This window comes from Microcaecilia unicolor, chromosome 2 (genome assembly GCF_901765095.1).
Source record: "Microcaecilia unicolor chromosome 2, aMicUni1.1, whole genome shotgun sequence".
Lineage (NCBI taxonomy): Eukaryota > Metazoa > Chordata > Amphibia > Gymnophiona > Siphonopidae > Microcaecilia > Microcaecilia unicolor.
Window position 1 is genome coordinate 211,557,849 of NC_044032.1, and position 17,334 is coordinate 211,575,182.

Here is a 17,334-nt window from a genome sequence, read left to right on the forward strand (position 1 = left end):
CTCCTGAAGGGTGGCCTAGCATTTGAGTACCGGCACCTTTTTTGCTAGAAAAACAACACTGACGGTATGATCCCTTCTTCCCCCAGTTTAGGGATGTTTAGTTTGTAGTGATCGGTCCAAGGTGTTTCTGACCATTTGATATCTGTTACTAGTATGGTGTGTGGTCTGTGGACAGTTTGTGTGAAAGGAGGTCCAGTGTATGCCCTTTAATGTGGGTAGCTTGCATGTGTGGCCATTTGAGATCCCATGAATGGAGGAATTCCTTGCATTCTCGTGCGTTGGTAGAATTTGAGTCTTCTAGGTGGAGGTTAATGTCACCCAGTATTAGTGTGTTGGAGTTGGTTACACAAGTGTTAGAGATGAAGTCCATGAAATTAGGTTGGCTTTCATTCCAATTGCCAGGTGGTCTGTAGAACAGGACGCAGTTCAGGTGATCAAGCAGGGATTTGTTGTGAATTCTGATTGAGGCAATTTCAAGTTGGGTTGTTATGGACTCGGCAGTGATTTCGGTGGTAAAATGGGAGCAGTAAATTAGTGCTGTGCCTCCGCCTCTCTTTTCCTTTCTGGTCCAATGAATGATTTTGTATCCTGGGGGGGCATAGGTCAAGGATTATGGGATCCTTTTGATCATGGATCCACATAAAGCCCTAGCGAAACGGTTACCTGTCGGGGTCTGAGGAGCCGTCAGAATGCTAAAGCTAAGTGATTATACTCTACAGTTGATTTTCCACCTTTAATCACGTTGAGAATGACCAATACTAAATATTGAAAAATTATAACAAAAAACATTGAAAAAATATTTAAAGGAAAAAATATCATTGTTGAATTTGGAGGAGAGGGTTGGCCCCTGATTATATCAAGTACAAAGGGGCAGTTATCCAGCAATTGAACGTCTCCTTTTGTAGAACTATAAGGCTTTTTCTTCCCCTCTTTTCAAATTCAATTTGATACATGTGTGGACCAGTATTGTCTATTCCCACTATTTTTAGGATAAGCAGCATAGAAACTGTTTTATGTTCTGGGATCTTGCCAGGTGCTTGTGACCTGGATTGGCCATTGTTGGAAACAGGATACCAGGCTTGATGGACCTGCGGTATGTCCCAGTATGGCAACGCTTATAATACGTTCTTGTGTCTATTCAAATGTTTTATTGCATAGTGTCGACAATTGTAAGTAGCATACTGTGCCATAATATGTATTAGTTTTAATATTTTTACTGCTATAATTCGGTTGCCTACATTCAACTCATTCTTGCTGTACACTGAGTGAATTTCTTCAAAAAGACGGTATATAAATCCTAATAACTAAAATAGTTTCATGTTTGAAAATGTTTTAGATGCCCCCAAACGTCTTAACTTTTTTTCCTTGCCCTATCTCTATCCTCATAGCCTCTGACATTGTATGCATTTAAATGTAGATGCTCATCCCTAGTCATTTTCAAAGGCACTGATTTCAAAGGGGTATTTGCAAACCTCATGTGCTATCGCTGTTAACACAGTGTTTACCACAGGGCCTATTGCATAAAACGGACCCTGCAATATGCTTACTGTTAGCAACTCCCAAATTTAGGTGCATAAACCTTTGAAAATTTGACCCCGTAATATATTGGGAATTTCTAGAAATATTTTGTACACTACTAAATATCCCTTTTGATTCAGTCCTGCATTGGCCACTTTCAGTCAAAAGGGATTTAGTCATTGGAACACATTTTTGAGTGGGTGGTGGGGAATGATGACTTATTTGGAAATTGACAAATATGAGCTGTAATAACAGAGATTTAAGTGGTTCTAGTTGAAATACATATATCCTGTCCCAACATACATTTTTATTGAAAGTTTACACAGTGGCGTTCCTAGGGTGGCTAACACCCGGGGTGGATTGCCGATGCGCCCCCCCCCCCCCCCCCCCCCCCGGGTACAGCGTGACACCTCCCCTCCAGCGAAAGGACAGACACCTCCACCCCCCGGGTGCATTTTTACCTGCTGGGGGGGGGGGGGGGTGCCGCGCACCTGTCAGCTTCGCTCGTTCCCTGCTCCCTCTGCCCCGGAACAGGAATTAACCTGTTCCGGGGCAGAAGGAGCAGGGAACGAGCGTTGCCGACAGACACGCAGCACCCCCCCAGCAGCGTGCACCCGGGGCGGACCGCACACACCCCCCCCCCCCCCCCCCCCCCCCGGCCCCTTGGTACGCCACTGAGTTTACAGGGCGTGCCAGATTTTGTTATTATGGTCTAAACTCATTGCTCTTACTCATCTAAATTTTAGAAAATGGTTCAGATGTCCTAGTTAGATGTAAAGGGTCTGGAGAAAATGTGGCTGTAACAAATTACCTCATTTATTTAGAAAATGGCAACTAGAGCTGAAAAAAAAATATTCTTTATTTTAAAAAAAATGATTTCACAAGTGCCTTCAAGCTAGCATCGTTATGCATTCTTCAGGATAACAGAGTAGACATGTTTGATCTAGAAGCACATCTTACTTCTGTTCTATGGTCAGAAGAACTTCAGATCATAAGACAAAAAATAAACCTTCCTCTCTCAGGATTTGTGAGGGTGGGGTTTTCTTTCTTTTTTTTTTTTTTTTACTTTTTGCAGAATTACACTGAATCTCCAAGCTGAGTTTGTTGTCTGTATCATGATGCGTACATGGCAGACTTGGGGATCTCTGGAATGACTAAGAATCAAGTGCAGTGCTCATTGGCCGAGTGCTGCTCTTTCCCTCTTCCTATGAATCGACTTGGCTTGCATATGGTTCCTTTTCCCAGACAGTTAGTGTGAATTGGGTGGTCAGTGAGTCACTGAAACTCAACAGCACCTTCTGGACTATCATATAGACTCCCTCCCCTTTGAAAGTGTTTTTTTCTTAACTACCTATGTGTTTCCTACACAGAAGAAGACATTTTGCACAAAATCTGTTTGATTTTTATAGGTGAATCTTTAGTCTTTAAGAATATTTTTGCAGAGACTGATTCTTCTTTTTTTTCTTTCTTAGGTGTGGGTGATTTCAGTGTTTGGGAGTTCTCTGGAAATCCTGCTTATTTCTGTTCTTATGATTACTTTGCTGCGAATGATCCCTCTGCGATTCACGTCGTGGTGTTCAGCCTGGAAGAGCCGTATGAGATCCAGTTGAACCAAGTGATATTTTGGCTCAACTTCCTGAAGTCACTGGTTCCAGTAGAGACAACCATAGGTAGGGCTCATTTTATGTTTTATGAGGGTGGGAATTACTCCAGTCAGAGCAAAGCCAACACTATTCAGGAAAACCAGTGCCACATCTGCTGTTCCAAAAGGTGGTTGTCTGTTTGTGGCCTCGCCCTACCACCTGAAAGATCACAGTTGTGTGTAGTCTGAAGATGGTCCCTAAAACTCTTTACACTTGCCCCATCATTCTATAACTTGGTACCTAAATTTACGTACTGATTGTGTGCTCAAATTTATAGAATTGTAGCATGCAAGCAAGTTCTAGAGCGCTGTTCTATAAATGACGTACACAACTCACATAGGGGCCCTTTTACTTAGCTTAACGTGCACTAAATTCTAAGAAGCCTATAGGCATATGGGAGGGAATTCAATGAACTGTGCCAAAAAAATTCGTTGCTACGTGCTATTCTATAAAGGGTACACACCTTATATAGAATAGGGTTTAGCACGGATCCCGCACCTAACTTTTGGGTGCTGGACTTACACCTGCTAAAACCTGGTGTAAATGCTGGTGCCCAAGTTAGGCAGTATTCTGTCACTCCGTGCAGTGCAAAACACCCTGACGTGCCCATGTCCCCTTTTTTACATACACGCCATGGGAGTTGGGCACTGTTTTTTATAGAACAGCACGCATCCAGATGTGCACGCAAATTTTATTGAGTGCCGAGTAACATCAATAATTGGTTGTTAGCACCAAATTATTGATGATTCAGAGCTCATTGTCTAATTTATTTGCACGCATCTCAGAATCATGCGCGAAGCTAGGCGTACAACTTTGAGTGCCATATATAGAATCCGGAGAATGATGGCCTTCTTACCTCTTAGTGCACGCTAATATCCATTAGCGAGCACTAAGCTTTTATTAAAAGGGCCTCTTAGCCTGTAAGTGCAAAGGAGGTATTCACAGGCGAGGAACATTTACGTGCATAATTTACAGAATATGGTATGCTATGCGGTAAATTGCTTCATTTAAGCATACCTAAATGTATTTGCATTGATGCCGGTTTACACTAGTATTCTGTAATGGAATCTTGCTGTTCTGGAATTAGTGCTCAGCATGTGGCATCCAGGCACCACAGTTGTGATGCCCAGTTATAGAATTGCCTCTTGGTGTCTTTGCTCATTTTAGACACACACATTTGGAAAGATTCATATTCAGTCCAGACATAGTTGTATGCTTGTTTCTAGCATACTAAACTGGAGGTATTTTGGATTTCTATAAGCCTATTTTATTCTTATGCTTTATTTGTCCCAAGTGCCTCATACGGACTAGAGAATGACATGGGGATGGGAAGCTGCGGTAAATAGCTGTAATCTGCGGTAAAAGAAAAAAATTGGCCGGTTTACTGCCGGTGTGGGAGCAAAACATTTTAGTACCCCATGGGAATGGTAAAAAGCCTTGCTTCTGTGGTTTAAAAAAAAAATTGTGGTTACCGCTTCCGCAGGTCTGGCGTCTCCATGCCTGCCTTCCTCCTTCCCTCCCACAGAATCTCTACCTTCTGCAGGGACTCCTGAGCCGACACCAATCCCCACAGGCTTGCTCCAGGACTTTCTCTCTGCCAGGTCCTGCCTTTTGATGCAGCTTCTTGTTTAGTGAAAACTGGAAGTTGCATCAGAAGGTGCAGATTCCAGCAGAGAGAAGGCCCTGCACCAGGTCTGTGGAGATCGCTGTCAGTTCAGGCAGCCTTGCATAAGGCAGAGTTGCTAATAGAAACAAATCTCCTGCCTCCCCTATTAAACAGCGAGGCAAATAAGGACATCTTGTTGAACAAATACTATGATCTTGGACCAGGCAAATAAAATAACACATACACCCAGCAACCAACAAAAAGCTAAGGTACCAGATCACTAGCAGAAATGCTGCAGTGATTCACAGTTGCTGTTTTACCCAGTTGCATAGTATTAGTAACTATATTCCAAGGAGATAGAGCCGAGAGGATACCTTAACAAGCTCGGCTACCGTAGAATTGTAGGTTGCTTACTTCTGTTTTATTTTTTTGGCTGATTTGAAGGAGCTAAAAGTCTGTGCAATTGTTATTGGGCAACATAGAAGGCTTTTTTCCCTTGTGTCCCTGCAGTCACTTAGGCTGCCTCTCTCATGTCTCTAGGCTCTCTACAGAAAAGATGGGCAGTTCTTTAGCTTTCGGGGGGGGGGGGGGGGGGGAAATGACCCCAAACTTTGTTTTGATGTAAGTGAAAAAATAAGAATTTTTATGCAGAATGTTTCCTGATGAATGCACTATCTACGGTAATGTAATAATGAGCAGCTGCAATTACACTTCAAGAAAATATTCTTGTAGCAAGGGTATATTGGCTAACAAAAGAGAGGGGCTCTCATGTTACCGTAAATCCAGGAGCTATGTAGCATTCTTTTAGTGGATGTAATTATTTAAATGGCAGTTCCATAGTAGCTCTATGCTGATGTTCTGAACAAAGAGAAGGGGGTGTGGAGAGGTGGTAAGGTCACGGTGGGGCCTCAAAGGCTACTAACAGGTTATGTTTTCTTCAGCTTCCAGCAGGCTTAGGGCACTCTCTGGCCAGGGGCAGTTGTCCTAGTTGCAGCCCCTTAACTCTAATACAGACCTTAACGTCGAAGACAACATACCATTTGAGAAGCATGGAGAGGGAGAGTTCTTTCCAATTAATATAATTTAGTATCTACAGAGAAACTGTTTTACAGAGTGATTACAGCGGTAGAGAGCATGCTGACCTGTTACTCGTTTTTATAGTGGTGAACACGGAATTAAGAGACAGAACATAGCATAGATTCTTTCAGAAGGAATTTAAAACCACTTCTGAAGACTTAAATGTGTTTACATCCATGCTGTAAGCATTGAGTAGCAGGAGAGGTAGTGATTGCTTGCATGCCTTTTCTTGCTTCTTGTTTTAATCAACTCAGCTTGAAGTGCATTGGAGTTGGAAGGCTTCCTGTTATTCACCAGTCTGAGACTAAGATCAAATCACTGTCTTTAGCTTACATTTGCAAGCTGGAATATGTCATAAATATATAATAAAGCAAGTCCATTAACAGCAGCAACCTGACAGGGCCTGTCTCAAATCTATTGGCCAGTGCCCAAATACTGCTGTCCGTGCGTCAGCCTATGAGATCTGTGTTTTTTGAAGATCTGGATCAGCCAGGATGTTGCCATCTTAGACACTAGAGCCCAAGCGAAACCAGAATCTTCAGTTTCTGCCAAAACTGAATCTGCTACCAAAATTGGCTGCTTGGTTTCAGCAGAAACCAAAACAAACCAGCCCCCACCCCAGTGGCAGCCCCCTCTCCCGGGCCTACCTCATCTTTAGTGGGTAGTGGATGCAGCAGTGTCCCCACATTCCTGCGCACAGCCAATTCCAGTAGAAATGGCTACCAAGACTTACTGCGGCAGTCTTGGCAGCCATTTCTATAGAGTAGCGGTATCAGGCAAGAATGAGTGGAGTTGGTTCCTGCCCCCAAAGAGGCCACTAGACCTCCAGGGTTGCCTCAGGTAGGCCTAGGGAGGTCCTTTATGTGGTCAGGCGGGAGAGTTTTTTGTTTTGAACAAAAATGCACTGGAATTTTCAGCCAAAACCGAAACCCGGATTTCGAGCCGGTTTCGGTGCTGAAACCAAAATTTGCGAAGAAATGCAAAGTGATGCATTTAGGGAGTAGAAACCCACGAGAGACGTATGTGTTAGGCGGGGAGAGTCTGATAGGTACTGAGGGGGGAGAGGGATCTTGGGGTGATAGTATCCGAGGATCTGAAGGCGACGAAACAGTGTGACAAGGCGGTGGCCGTAGCGAGAAGGTTGCTAGGCTGTATAGAGAGAGGTGTGATCAGCAGAAGAAAGGAAGTGTTGATGCCCCTGTACAAGTCGTTGGTGAGGCCCCACCTGGAGTATTGTGTTCAGTTTTGGAGGCCGTACCTTGCGAAGGATGTTAAAAAAATGGAAGCGGTGCAATGAAAAGCTACGAGAATGGTATGGGATTTGCGTTCCAAGACGTATGACCAAAGACTTGCTGACCTGAACATGTATACCCTGGAGGAAAGGAGGAACAGGGGTGATATGATACAGACGTTCAAATACTTGAAAGGTATTAATCCGCAAAAAAAACTTTTCCGTAGATGGGAAGGCGGTAGAACAAGAGGACATGAAATGAGATTGAAGGGGGGCAGACTCAAAAAAGATGTCAGGAAGTATTTTTTCACGGAGAGGGTGGTGGATGCTTGGAATGCCCTCCCGTGGGAGGTGGTGGAGATGAAAACGGTAACGGAATTCAAACATGCGTGGGATATGCATAAAGGAATCCTGTGCAGCAGGAATGGATCCTCAGAAGCTTAGCTGAAATTGGGTGGCGGAGCAGGTGGGGGGAAGAGGGGGTTGGTGGTTGGGAGGCTAGGATAGGGGAGGCAGACTTATACGGTCTGTACCAGAGCCAGTGATGGGAGACGGGACTGGTGGTTGGAAGGCGGGAAATACTGCTGGGCAGACTTATACGGTCTGTGCCCTGAAAAAGACAGGTACAAATTCAAGATATGAGTTTATCTTGGGCAGACTAGATGGACCATGCAGGTCTTTTTCTGCCGTCATCTACTATGTTACTATGTTACTATGGTCAGCCTCTAAAAATACAGGGGTCATGGGCTGGTTTCAAGTGATTTGTGGGAGAGCGCTTCTTAGAAGAGCTCGCATTTTGGAGATTCCCCCCCACCAGTGCTGCTCAACTCACACCCAGCCACTCAGTTTTTCAGAATATCGACAGTGAATGTGCATAAGGGAGATTTGCATGCCCTGCCTCCTTGGTATGCAAATCAATATCGTACATTTTCATTGTGGGTATCCAGAAAACCCAACTGGCTGGGTGTGCCCCAAGGCCTGGGTTGAGAAACACTGTTTTACACTGTTCTCATTTCCTTGGAGGTAGAATTCCATTGCAGCCCTTAAGCCAGCTCTCCAGCACGTGGCCCTTGCAGCCTCGCTTCCTGCTACCCCCAGAAGCTTTCCCTCTGCTCGCCTATGCAGGAACAGGAAGTTGACAACTAGGCTGTTTTGATTGCCGATGCTGCCAAAAGTTAGTCAATTGCAACGCCGGAGGGGGATGGCAAAAGGAAGGAAAAACACCGGACCGTGAGAGAAGGGAAAGGAGAGAGATAACAGAGCACCAGGAGGTGGGGGGAGACATGCATGCCAGCCAAATGCCCATACCCTAGGGGGTCCTGAGCCAGGAATGGGGAGGCTGGGCCCGAAGGCCCCACATAGCTTATGCCCCTGTTAAAGACATAACATATACGCTCTCTGAAGTTTATTATTTAAAAACATATCTCTCTCTCTCTCTCTCTAAAAACATGATATCTTGGGGCCTCATTCTACATGTCACTGTACTTCTGAATATATTTAGGCATATATGCACGTTTTACCAGTGTCTTCCTGATGTACCTGGAGGGTGTATATGTAGCTGTCTATATGATGCAGTCATACACAGAGAAACTAATGTGCTCTGAAGAATATCTATTACATATGCAATATTCTGACCAACTACTCAGGCTGTACATACATATTAATGCAAAACAAACCAATTTCAATTATAAGCATATATGCAGATAAGATTTTGAGTTAATTAGGAGTGTGTTCACAATATTTTTGTATGTAACTATTGATAAGAATACCCATCATATATACATATATTGATGTGTACAGGGATATATTTATTATTTGTGATAGATTCATACAAGGCTGCATGGGGTCGTGTGTTGCGGCCCATACATGGCGCTTGTTGCTCGACTCCCTTAACCAACCCTTTGCCCCCCTTGTGTTCTCCCATTTTATATCTCGCTTGCTGCCATACTGGGAAAGACCAAAGGTCCATTGAGCCCAGCATCCTGTTACCAACAGTGGCCAATCCAGGTCACAAATACCTGGCAAGATCCCAAAAATGTACAAAACATTTTATACTGCTTATTCCAGAAATAGTGGATTTTCCCCAAGTCCATTTAATAACGGTCTATGGACTTTTCCTTTAGGAAGTCGTCCAACCCTTTTTTAAACTCCGCTAAGCTAACCACCTTTACCACATTCTCTGGCAACGAATTCCAGAGTTTACACGTTGAGTGAAGAAACATTTTCTCCGATTCGTTTTAAATTTACTACATTGTAGCTTCATCGCATGCCCCCCTAGTCCTAGTATTTTTGGAAAACGTGAACAGACACTTCACATCTACCCGTTCAACTCCACTCATTATTTTATAGACTTCTATCATATCTCCCCTCAGCCGCCTTTTCTCCAAGCTGAAGAGCCCTAGCCGCTTTAGCCTTTCCTCATAGGGAAGTCGTCCCATCCCCTTTATCATTTTCGTCACCCTTCTCTGCACCTTTTCTAATTCCTCTATATCTGTTTAGAGATGCGGCGACTAGAATTGCGGTCACACCATGGAACAATACAAAGGCATTATAACATCCTCATTTTTGTTTTCCACTCCTTTCCTAATAGTACCTGCCCACAGTGATGCTTATTTTCAGGGCCGTGCCTAGGGTCTCTGGTGCCCCCCTGCAGACTATCAGTGGGTGCCCCCCCCCCCCTCCATCTAGCAGAGCAGGAACAGAAGGGAGCAGGCAAGTAAGCCGGACCTCAGGAAAAAATAGCACTGTATGTATCCCTCATTGATAAGTCTCTGACTCTAAAGTTTAGCAATTTCATTAAAGCAAAATGTATTTTCATAACACTTCAAAGATTTCCAACTCAAAATAGGAATGCTAATTCAAAATGTGAGCAAAGTCCTCTTAGTTTCCAAAGATTCTTTTTCTAATCTCCTTTGCACCAAAGGATATAATTCAGATCAAACATTTATCTCTGATCAACTATCTCAGATCAAATATTAAGGTTTCCTTGCTTACAGTCACTTAAATCTACCTAGCCTTTATATAGCTTATAGGATTTAAACACTCTTAAACTGAAATTCACCCTTTTCTATTCTTCATAAACTTCAAATAATCCTGAAATATTCAGATCCTTTTCTCCCTAGAGAAACCTCAAACTTCAATCTCCACCAACCTCTTTTCATTCATATTTTCTCATTTATAATTTCAGTCAACACACACAGGAACTCACAGCTGCAGGTCTCTCTTAGCCAAACCGACGGTCAGTTGCTGTCTCACTCTGTTCCCTTCCCGGCAGAATTCTAACAGAAGCTGATTATCCAATCAGAGAGCTCTATTTGAATGCAGATTAACACACAGCCACTGGGAATTTTTAGTCAAAAACACTAGATAAACCCTTCGTTTTTGGACCAAACTTCACACTTTTGATCAGAGCCATGACCTAACATTAAGGCTGTAAACATTCCATCATTTTTATCCATAAATATGCAAATGAGAACCTCCCAAAAATGGACAAATGTGCATATGATTTAAACAAATCTGAGCATATGACAACCAAGTACAGACTCCCAGCACCTGAATTCTGCAATTAGATTTAATGCAAATACTTTTAAAACTTATTTTTAGCACTTTTAAAATTTCAGGTTCTCTTTAATTTGAATGCTGGTCAAGCTCTGAAGCTCACCCTGAGTGAGGAGTTATCGCCAAACCAAAGCATATATAGCAATCTGGTTGCATTCTCTCAAATAACTTGAAGAGCCTGCCTGCCTCAGTGAATACTGCTGCGTTGCTTTCACTTCCGGGTTTACCATGAAAAGGAGGGCAGGGGAGATGAGAATCGGAACTCCAGGTAAAAGATTTTGCAAGTGAGCGGAAGGCAGGGACGGCAGGGCAGCAGCACCCCTCGAAAGCAGGCGCCCCCCTGCCTTGCTTACCCTGCTTACTGCATTGGCACGGCCCTGCTTATTTTTCCCTCTACTTTTCTTCTCTCCCAGATTTCATCACAAAATGGTGTCAGCTGTAGTGACTCCTACCCATACTCACTTTTACCTCAACTCACCTCCGTCCCACCCCAACCCTTGCAACCAATGTGTGTGAAATATATATTTGCATGTACAGTCTGCACAATGGGCAAATATTTAATGTATATTTTTTTTATGGAAATACAGGAAATCAAACTGTCTGGGTGGTCCCCAGAGACCATGTTAAGAACTAATCATTTAGTGAGAGGTATTGGACTTCTGGTGATCTTTCTGCCTAAACAGTTTTATGTAAGAAAATACAGGTGCTTTTGACCTTGACCTGCATAAATACTTATTTTACAAGGCAGCTAGGTTTTTAAAAATCCAATCCATTATGTTTGTCAGTTGAATAAGCTGCAGCATTCCCTTTAAATTATAAACTTGAGATGTGACTAACATTTTGCTGCTTCTGCCTTAGAAGCTTGCTTTGATGCTCATGAATGCCATCCTTTTTTCTGTTTGTTTACCAGGGTCCAAGTGCTGGGATGGCAGTATTTATTAAACGTATTTTTTTTCTTAAACCTTAAATATGCATTTCACTGGGTTATCATTTAGCTGCTTAGCTCTTCCCTGGTCTGAGAGCTTCCTTAGTCTGTTTTTATTATCTCTGAGGGCTGACAGAGAAATGTGTAAGTTGCAGTAGGCTTCCCAGGAGTGGTGTGGAAGAGGTTGGGTGGGGGGGCTAGGAGTAGGGGAGGAGAACTGGTTTTGTTCTAGATTTTTAAATTGAACATTTTGTCCATTTCCCTTCGTGTGTGCCCTGCTTTTTTATCCTGAATTGCCCTTTTATTGATGAATGTTAGAGTCCTCCTGAGTTAGTGTGCTAGTCTTTTTTTTCTGAATGCTGTATCAAATGTGTGTTGGCATTGTCACCTCATTCATGTGCCATTTTGTATCTCTTGTTTTCTCTTTTATGGTCTCCCCAGGCCTTCCTACTTAGCACTCACATGAGTTTATTTTTTGTGTAAGTACTGTACAGTAGCATTCATACTGCAGTATGAATGTCATAGAACACTTGCACTGTCTGAAATTGTCCAAGGTTATTTAAATTATTTGCAAATATCATGTCTTCGTTACGTGTCTTAGCCAAAAAATGGCAGAGGCTGGTGTCACTTTCTGATTAACATACTGAGACATGAACTTCCACTTTTCCTACGTCACTGGTTTCCATTTATGAATGACTGACAGAGGGACAATAGGTATTGTGTTCTGTAGGAACAGCGCTGTAACAAGCAAGGTATAACTACCATGTATGCTCAGGCTACTATTCTGCAAGGTTCCTGAGCCATGGAAAGTGGCAAATATCTGGAGATAATTCAGCCAGCTGGGAGTAGTTGGCTGTGATGCTCAAAACATTTTGCTCCTCTGTAACTGATCTACACAGTTTCTGTCTTGATTGAAGTGGTCACTGTTAGTCTATTCTGCAATGACCAGATGCAGATGTTATACTGAGAAGGTATTTCTTATGACAGGCTTATCCAAGTTTAGTCCTTGAGGGCTGCAAACAGTCCAGGTGTTCAGGATATCCCTTATGAATATGCATGCTTTCTTCCAAATGGGCTAAGTGAAATCTTCAACTGTAAACAATTATAAATCAAACTTATGTTAACTTTATCAAATTGTATTCATACATTCAAAATCTAAAATTCACTCCAGAATATTTACGAAACACAATTTACCCTCAGTGAATCCCCAAAGTCACATCCTGGAAACTCTACAGTGCTTCAGCAATTGAGTGATTCCCTACATATACACAAGTCATAATTGAATAAAAGTCATAATCTTATCACAATATTGAATAATGAAAATAAGCCGGAGCTAGCTTTTGCAAAATAAAACTCTTAATTGTACCCAGATTATATTGTAAAGTACATTTACTTCATGAGCAGTGTGTGATGGCAGAAGGTGATACTGGATGTGGCGGGAAAGGACAGGGAATAGTTCTGTGCCAGTTCCGTTAATTTATGGCAGTTTTTCTTCTTTAAAAGCATTTGGTGGGAAGCTCAAGCATCCTTTACGGGCTGTCCTCGTGGCCACCCATGCAGACATCATGAACCTGCCACGTCCAGGCGGAGGAGAGTTTGGTTATGACAAGGACACATCTTTGCTGAAAGAGATCAGAAACAGGTACCAAGTATGAGAGGACCAGGGTGGTTGATTGATATTTCTAAGACCTAGGGAACTTTCTGGTGGGTTTGGTGTTTCACATATTGCAGGCATATGAAAGGCTGTTAACATTGGTCACACAATTCCTCAGGAAGTGGGGTTTGCAGGACCAGTCCAATAAGTGCAGTAACACCAGTTTCATTAAGGAGCTTCCCACTATTCCAGAACCTGTGAGGTAATTGTGTCCATCAGCCAGCAGGTGGAGATAGCGAACTGAAAACAAGCTGACAGATATCTCTTAACATCCAGTCCAACTCCTTATTATTTTCTGTCTCCAGCAAGTGGATGAACACATTTTCAGCCTCTGGTTCTGAGTGCTTTGATCCTGGTTCTTTGCAGATGTCTTGAGTCTGCAGAGTCATATCTGGAAATTTACCTCTCCTCTATTTCCTGTGGAGCTCTCCTTTTCCAACATAACAACCTTTAAAAAAAAAAAAAGAAAAGAGATTTGCTGGAGACTGTGGGAAAATGTCTGTCCTGAGCCTTGCTGGAGACTGTGGGAAAAGACTGTCTGTCCTGAGCCTTTCTCATCTGTAGTAACTAGTAAGACTTGTGGAGACTGAGCTTGGGAGGAGCAGTTGGTAGAGGTAAGTCCAACTAAAGTTTGACTGAGGGCTGCAAGTTCTACTTGGTGCAGTGGAGGGATCCTGACTCAACTCCTGTGGAGACAGTTAAGCAGAGTTCCACTGTGGGACCAACCAGCCAGCATCAATGCATCGCAGTGTGTGCAACTCAGGAATCCTCGTGAGACACGGAGGAAATGGTTGGCAGCAACACATCTTCAGATTTGGTGCAGCATGTGAATATGCCCAGGGTCTTTGGGCTCTCCAGCAGGGCCAGTGAACAGTTTGATGCAGGTGAGCGTGGGAACAGGCGCCATTTTCAGGGTCAGCTGGCAATGAGGAGCAGCCTCTGAACACATGGAACATAACCGCCATTTTGCAGCCTCAGGACCCAACAGAGCATTCAGAATCTTTCTCTTTGGAGCTTATATTGCTCCTTACACCAGGCCTATTTACCGAAGCAAGAACAGTCTGAATTGTTGCAAGGTGTTTCAGTTTCTCATCCCTGTTCCCCTCGTTTAGACCTCCAGGAATGGGCAGATGAGGCTATCTCTGTCTCTCCTTCCTTATCTGATGTGGCCTTGGTCTATTTAGAGGCACCATTGTTAAAGGAGCTGTTAGAGGAGGGAGCGCTGCCTCTCCCTCATCTTTTTTTTTTTTTTTTTTTTTTTTAATTTATTTAATGATAATTCAATTACAAATCAAGTAATCTTACTTGAAAATTGGACAAACAATATAATCATTTCAAATAACATATTAGGAAAACAGCTCAGTCTTATTAGTCCACAATATAAAGGCAGGGCCAAACAAGAAATACAAAGGAAAAAAGAAAAACAGAACTGCTAAAGGACAGATAAGACTACAGATTCTACAGCTGGTTTATGATAACTATGTTGAGCAGTCCTCACCCTTTCCAATTCCCTAGCCCCCCAAAATTCTTGCAACTGTTTTGGATCAAAAAAGATATAATTTTTACCACAAAAATTTAAACAACATTTTAGCAGGAAATGTTGGAGAAGATCTCTGTGAGTGAACTGGGGGAAGCTAAGCCACAGCGGTTGCTGGAGGATAAGCCCAAAGCCTTCTGGTCATCCGTCTTCAGGGGGCTCTCTAGCTCTGTTTTGAGACTGCAGATGGTACCTGCCTGGTCATCAGAAATATGGTCAGAAGTCCTGCTTTCAGGCACAAATCTTCCTTTCGTGTAGACAGGAAGTCTTCCTTAGTCAGAGCACCCAATTCCTCCAGAGCTTCGCAATCTTCTGTTCCTCCAGTGGGAAGATTTCTTCAGGGTTTTCGGGAGGAATAGGCCAAAATCAAGTCAGACCAATGGATTCTGGATATTCTTACAGAAGGTTACAAGTTGGCATTCTCCCTCCTGGTCACTCCTCTCTTCTTGCAGTCCCCTGTCAAAGGGAACAAAGGTGGTCGAGGTTCAGGCCATTGTAGATTCCTTGCTGGCGCTCCAGGCCTTTGTTCCTGTTACCCCATGCTGAATGTGGACAAGGCAGATAGCTCAATCTACTTTATTGACCCCAAGGAAGAAAGGCTCCTTTCATCCGGTCTTAGATATCAAAGGTCTAAACCACTGCCTTCTAATGTCCTGCTTTCACATAGAGACACTAAGAGCAATCATAGCCTCGTTTCAAGTGGGAGAATTTCTCACCACCTTCAATCTTAAGGAAGTGTATTTGCATATACCCATATGACCACCACATTAGAGGTTTCTACATTTTGCAGTTCTGGGCTTTGCCCTTCTGTCTTGCCACGGCTCCAAGAATGTTTACCAAGGTTATGGTGGTGGTGGCAGCGTCCTTCCTTAGGAGCCAGGGAATCGGAGTTTGCCCATATCTCAATGACTGGCTCATTCATGCTTTGTTCTATTCAGATATCATGGCAGCGGCAGACAAAGATGTCCATCTTCTGCAGTCATTGGGTTGGATGATAATTTCGAGAAGAGCAGACTAACTCCATAGCAGATGCTGGAATATCTGGGCGTTTATTGAACACAGCACAGGAGAGGATCTTCCTCTCGGAGCGCAGGAGGTCAAAGCTGGTTCAACAGATTTGCCTTCTCAGTCAAGGCAGGTCCAGGGTCTGGGACTACGTCTAAGTTCTGGGGTCAGTGACAGTGGCAATGGAAGTGATGCCATGGGCAAGGGCTCATATGCAGCTGTTATAGGAATCTGTTTTCAGCCACTGGTCTCCAGGGTCACAGAAGTATGATCTTCATCTTCCTTAGACACTGGCTGCCGGACGGAGTAAGCAGTGGTGGTTTTTGCCCAGGAATTTGACCGTTAGAACTCCCTTTCTGATAACACACAGTGGGAGGTGGTGACAATGGATGCCAGCAACTGGGATTAGGGAGCTTATTACAAGTTCCATCTGGCACAGGGCACCTGGATAGAACAAGAATCTGGCCAATAAATCACTTGGAGCTCAGGGCAGTGAAGAACGCCTAATGTGACTTTGCTTCCTTTTTGGCGGAGGCCCCAGTCCAAGTTTTCTCCGACAATGTGACAGCGGTGGCTTATATCAACAAGCAAGGTTCTTGGGAGACAGAGTGCTGGGCTTGATGGATCTTTGGTCTTTTCCCAGTGTGGCAATGCTTATGTACTTATGTAAGGTGGGACACAGTCATTTTATGGCAGTGGAGGCAGCCTCTCTAATGAGTTGGACAAAGAAAAATCATCTTGCTTATTGGCAACTCACATTAGGGTCCTTGAATGTGGAAGTGGACTTTCTCAGTAGGGCACTCCTTGGACCCGGGAGAATGGGAACTATCCATTAGGCTGTATAGAGAGAGGTGTGACCAGCAGAAGAAAGGAGGTGTTGATGCCCCTGTATAAGTCATTGGTGAGGCCCCACCTAGAGTATTGTGTTCAGTTTTGGAGGCCGTACCTTGCGAAGGATGTCAAAAAAATGGAAGCGGTGCAAAGAAAAGCTACGAGAATGGTATGGGATTTGCGAAGACATATGAGGAGAGACTTGCTGAACTAAACATGTATACTCTAGAGGAAAGGAGAAACAGGGGTGATATGATACAGACGTTCAAATATTTGAAAGGTATTAATCCACAAACGAACCTTTTCCGGAGGTGCGAAGCCGGTAGAATGAGAGGACATGAAATGAGATTGAAGGGGGGCAGACTTAAGAAAAATGTCAGGAAGTATTTTTTCACGGCGAGAGTAGTGGATGCTTGGAATGCCCTCCCGCGGGAAGTGGTGGAAATGAAAACGGTAACAGAATTCAAACACGCGTGGGATAAACATAAAGGAATCCTGTTCAGAAGGAATGGATCCTAAGGAGCTTAGCCGAGATTGGGTGGCAGAGCCGGTGGCGGGAGGTGGGGATAGTGCTGGGCAGACTTACACGGTCTGTGCCCTGAAAAGGACAGGTACAAATCAAGGTAAGGTATACACAAAAAGTAGCACATATGAGTTTATCTTGTAGGGCAGACTGGATAGACCATGCAGGTCTGTTTCTGCCGTCATTTACTATGTTACTATGTTACATGACCTACTGAAGCAAGGTC

The 17,334-nt window shown here is 43.5% G+C and overlaps 1 protein-coding gene across 1 annotated transcript in view; it reads left to right on the forward strand.

Moving 5' to 3' along the window:
- DAPK1 (death associated protein kinase 1) overlaps window positions 1–17,334 on the forward strand; it is a 314,806-nt gene that overhangs the window by 283,713 nt on the left and 13,759 nt on the right. Inside the window, 2 exon segments of the mRNA XM_030193688.1 lie at window positions 2,991–3,188; window positions 13,062–13,200. Coding sequence (XP_030049548.1) covers window positions 2,991–3,188; window positions 13,062–13,200 — 337 coding nt within the window.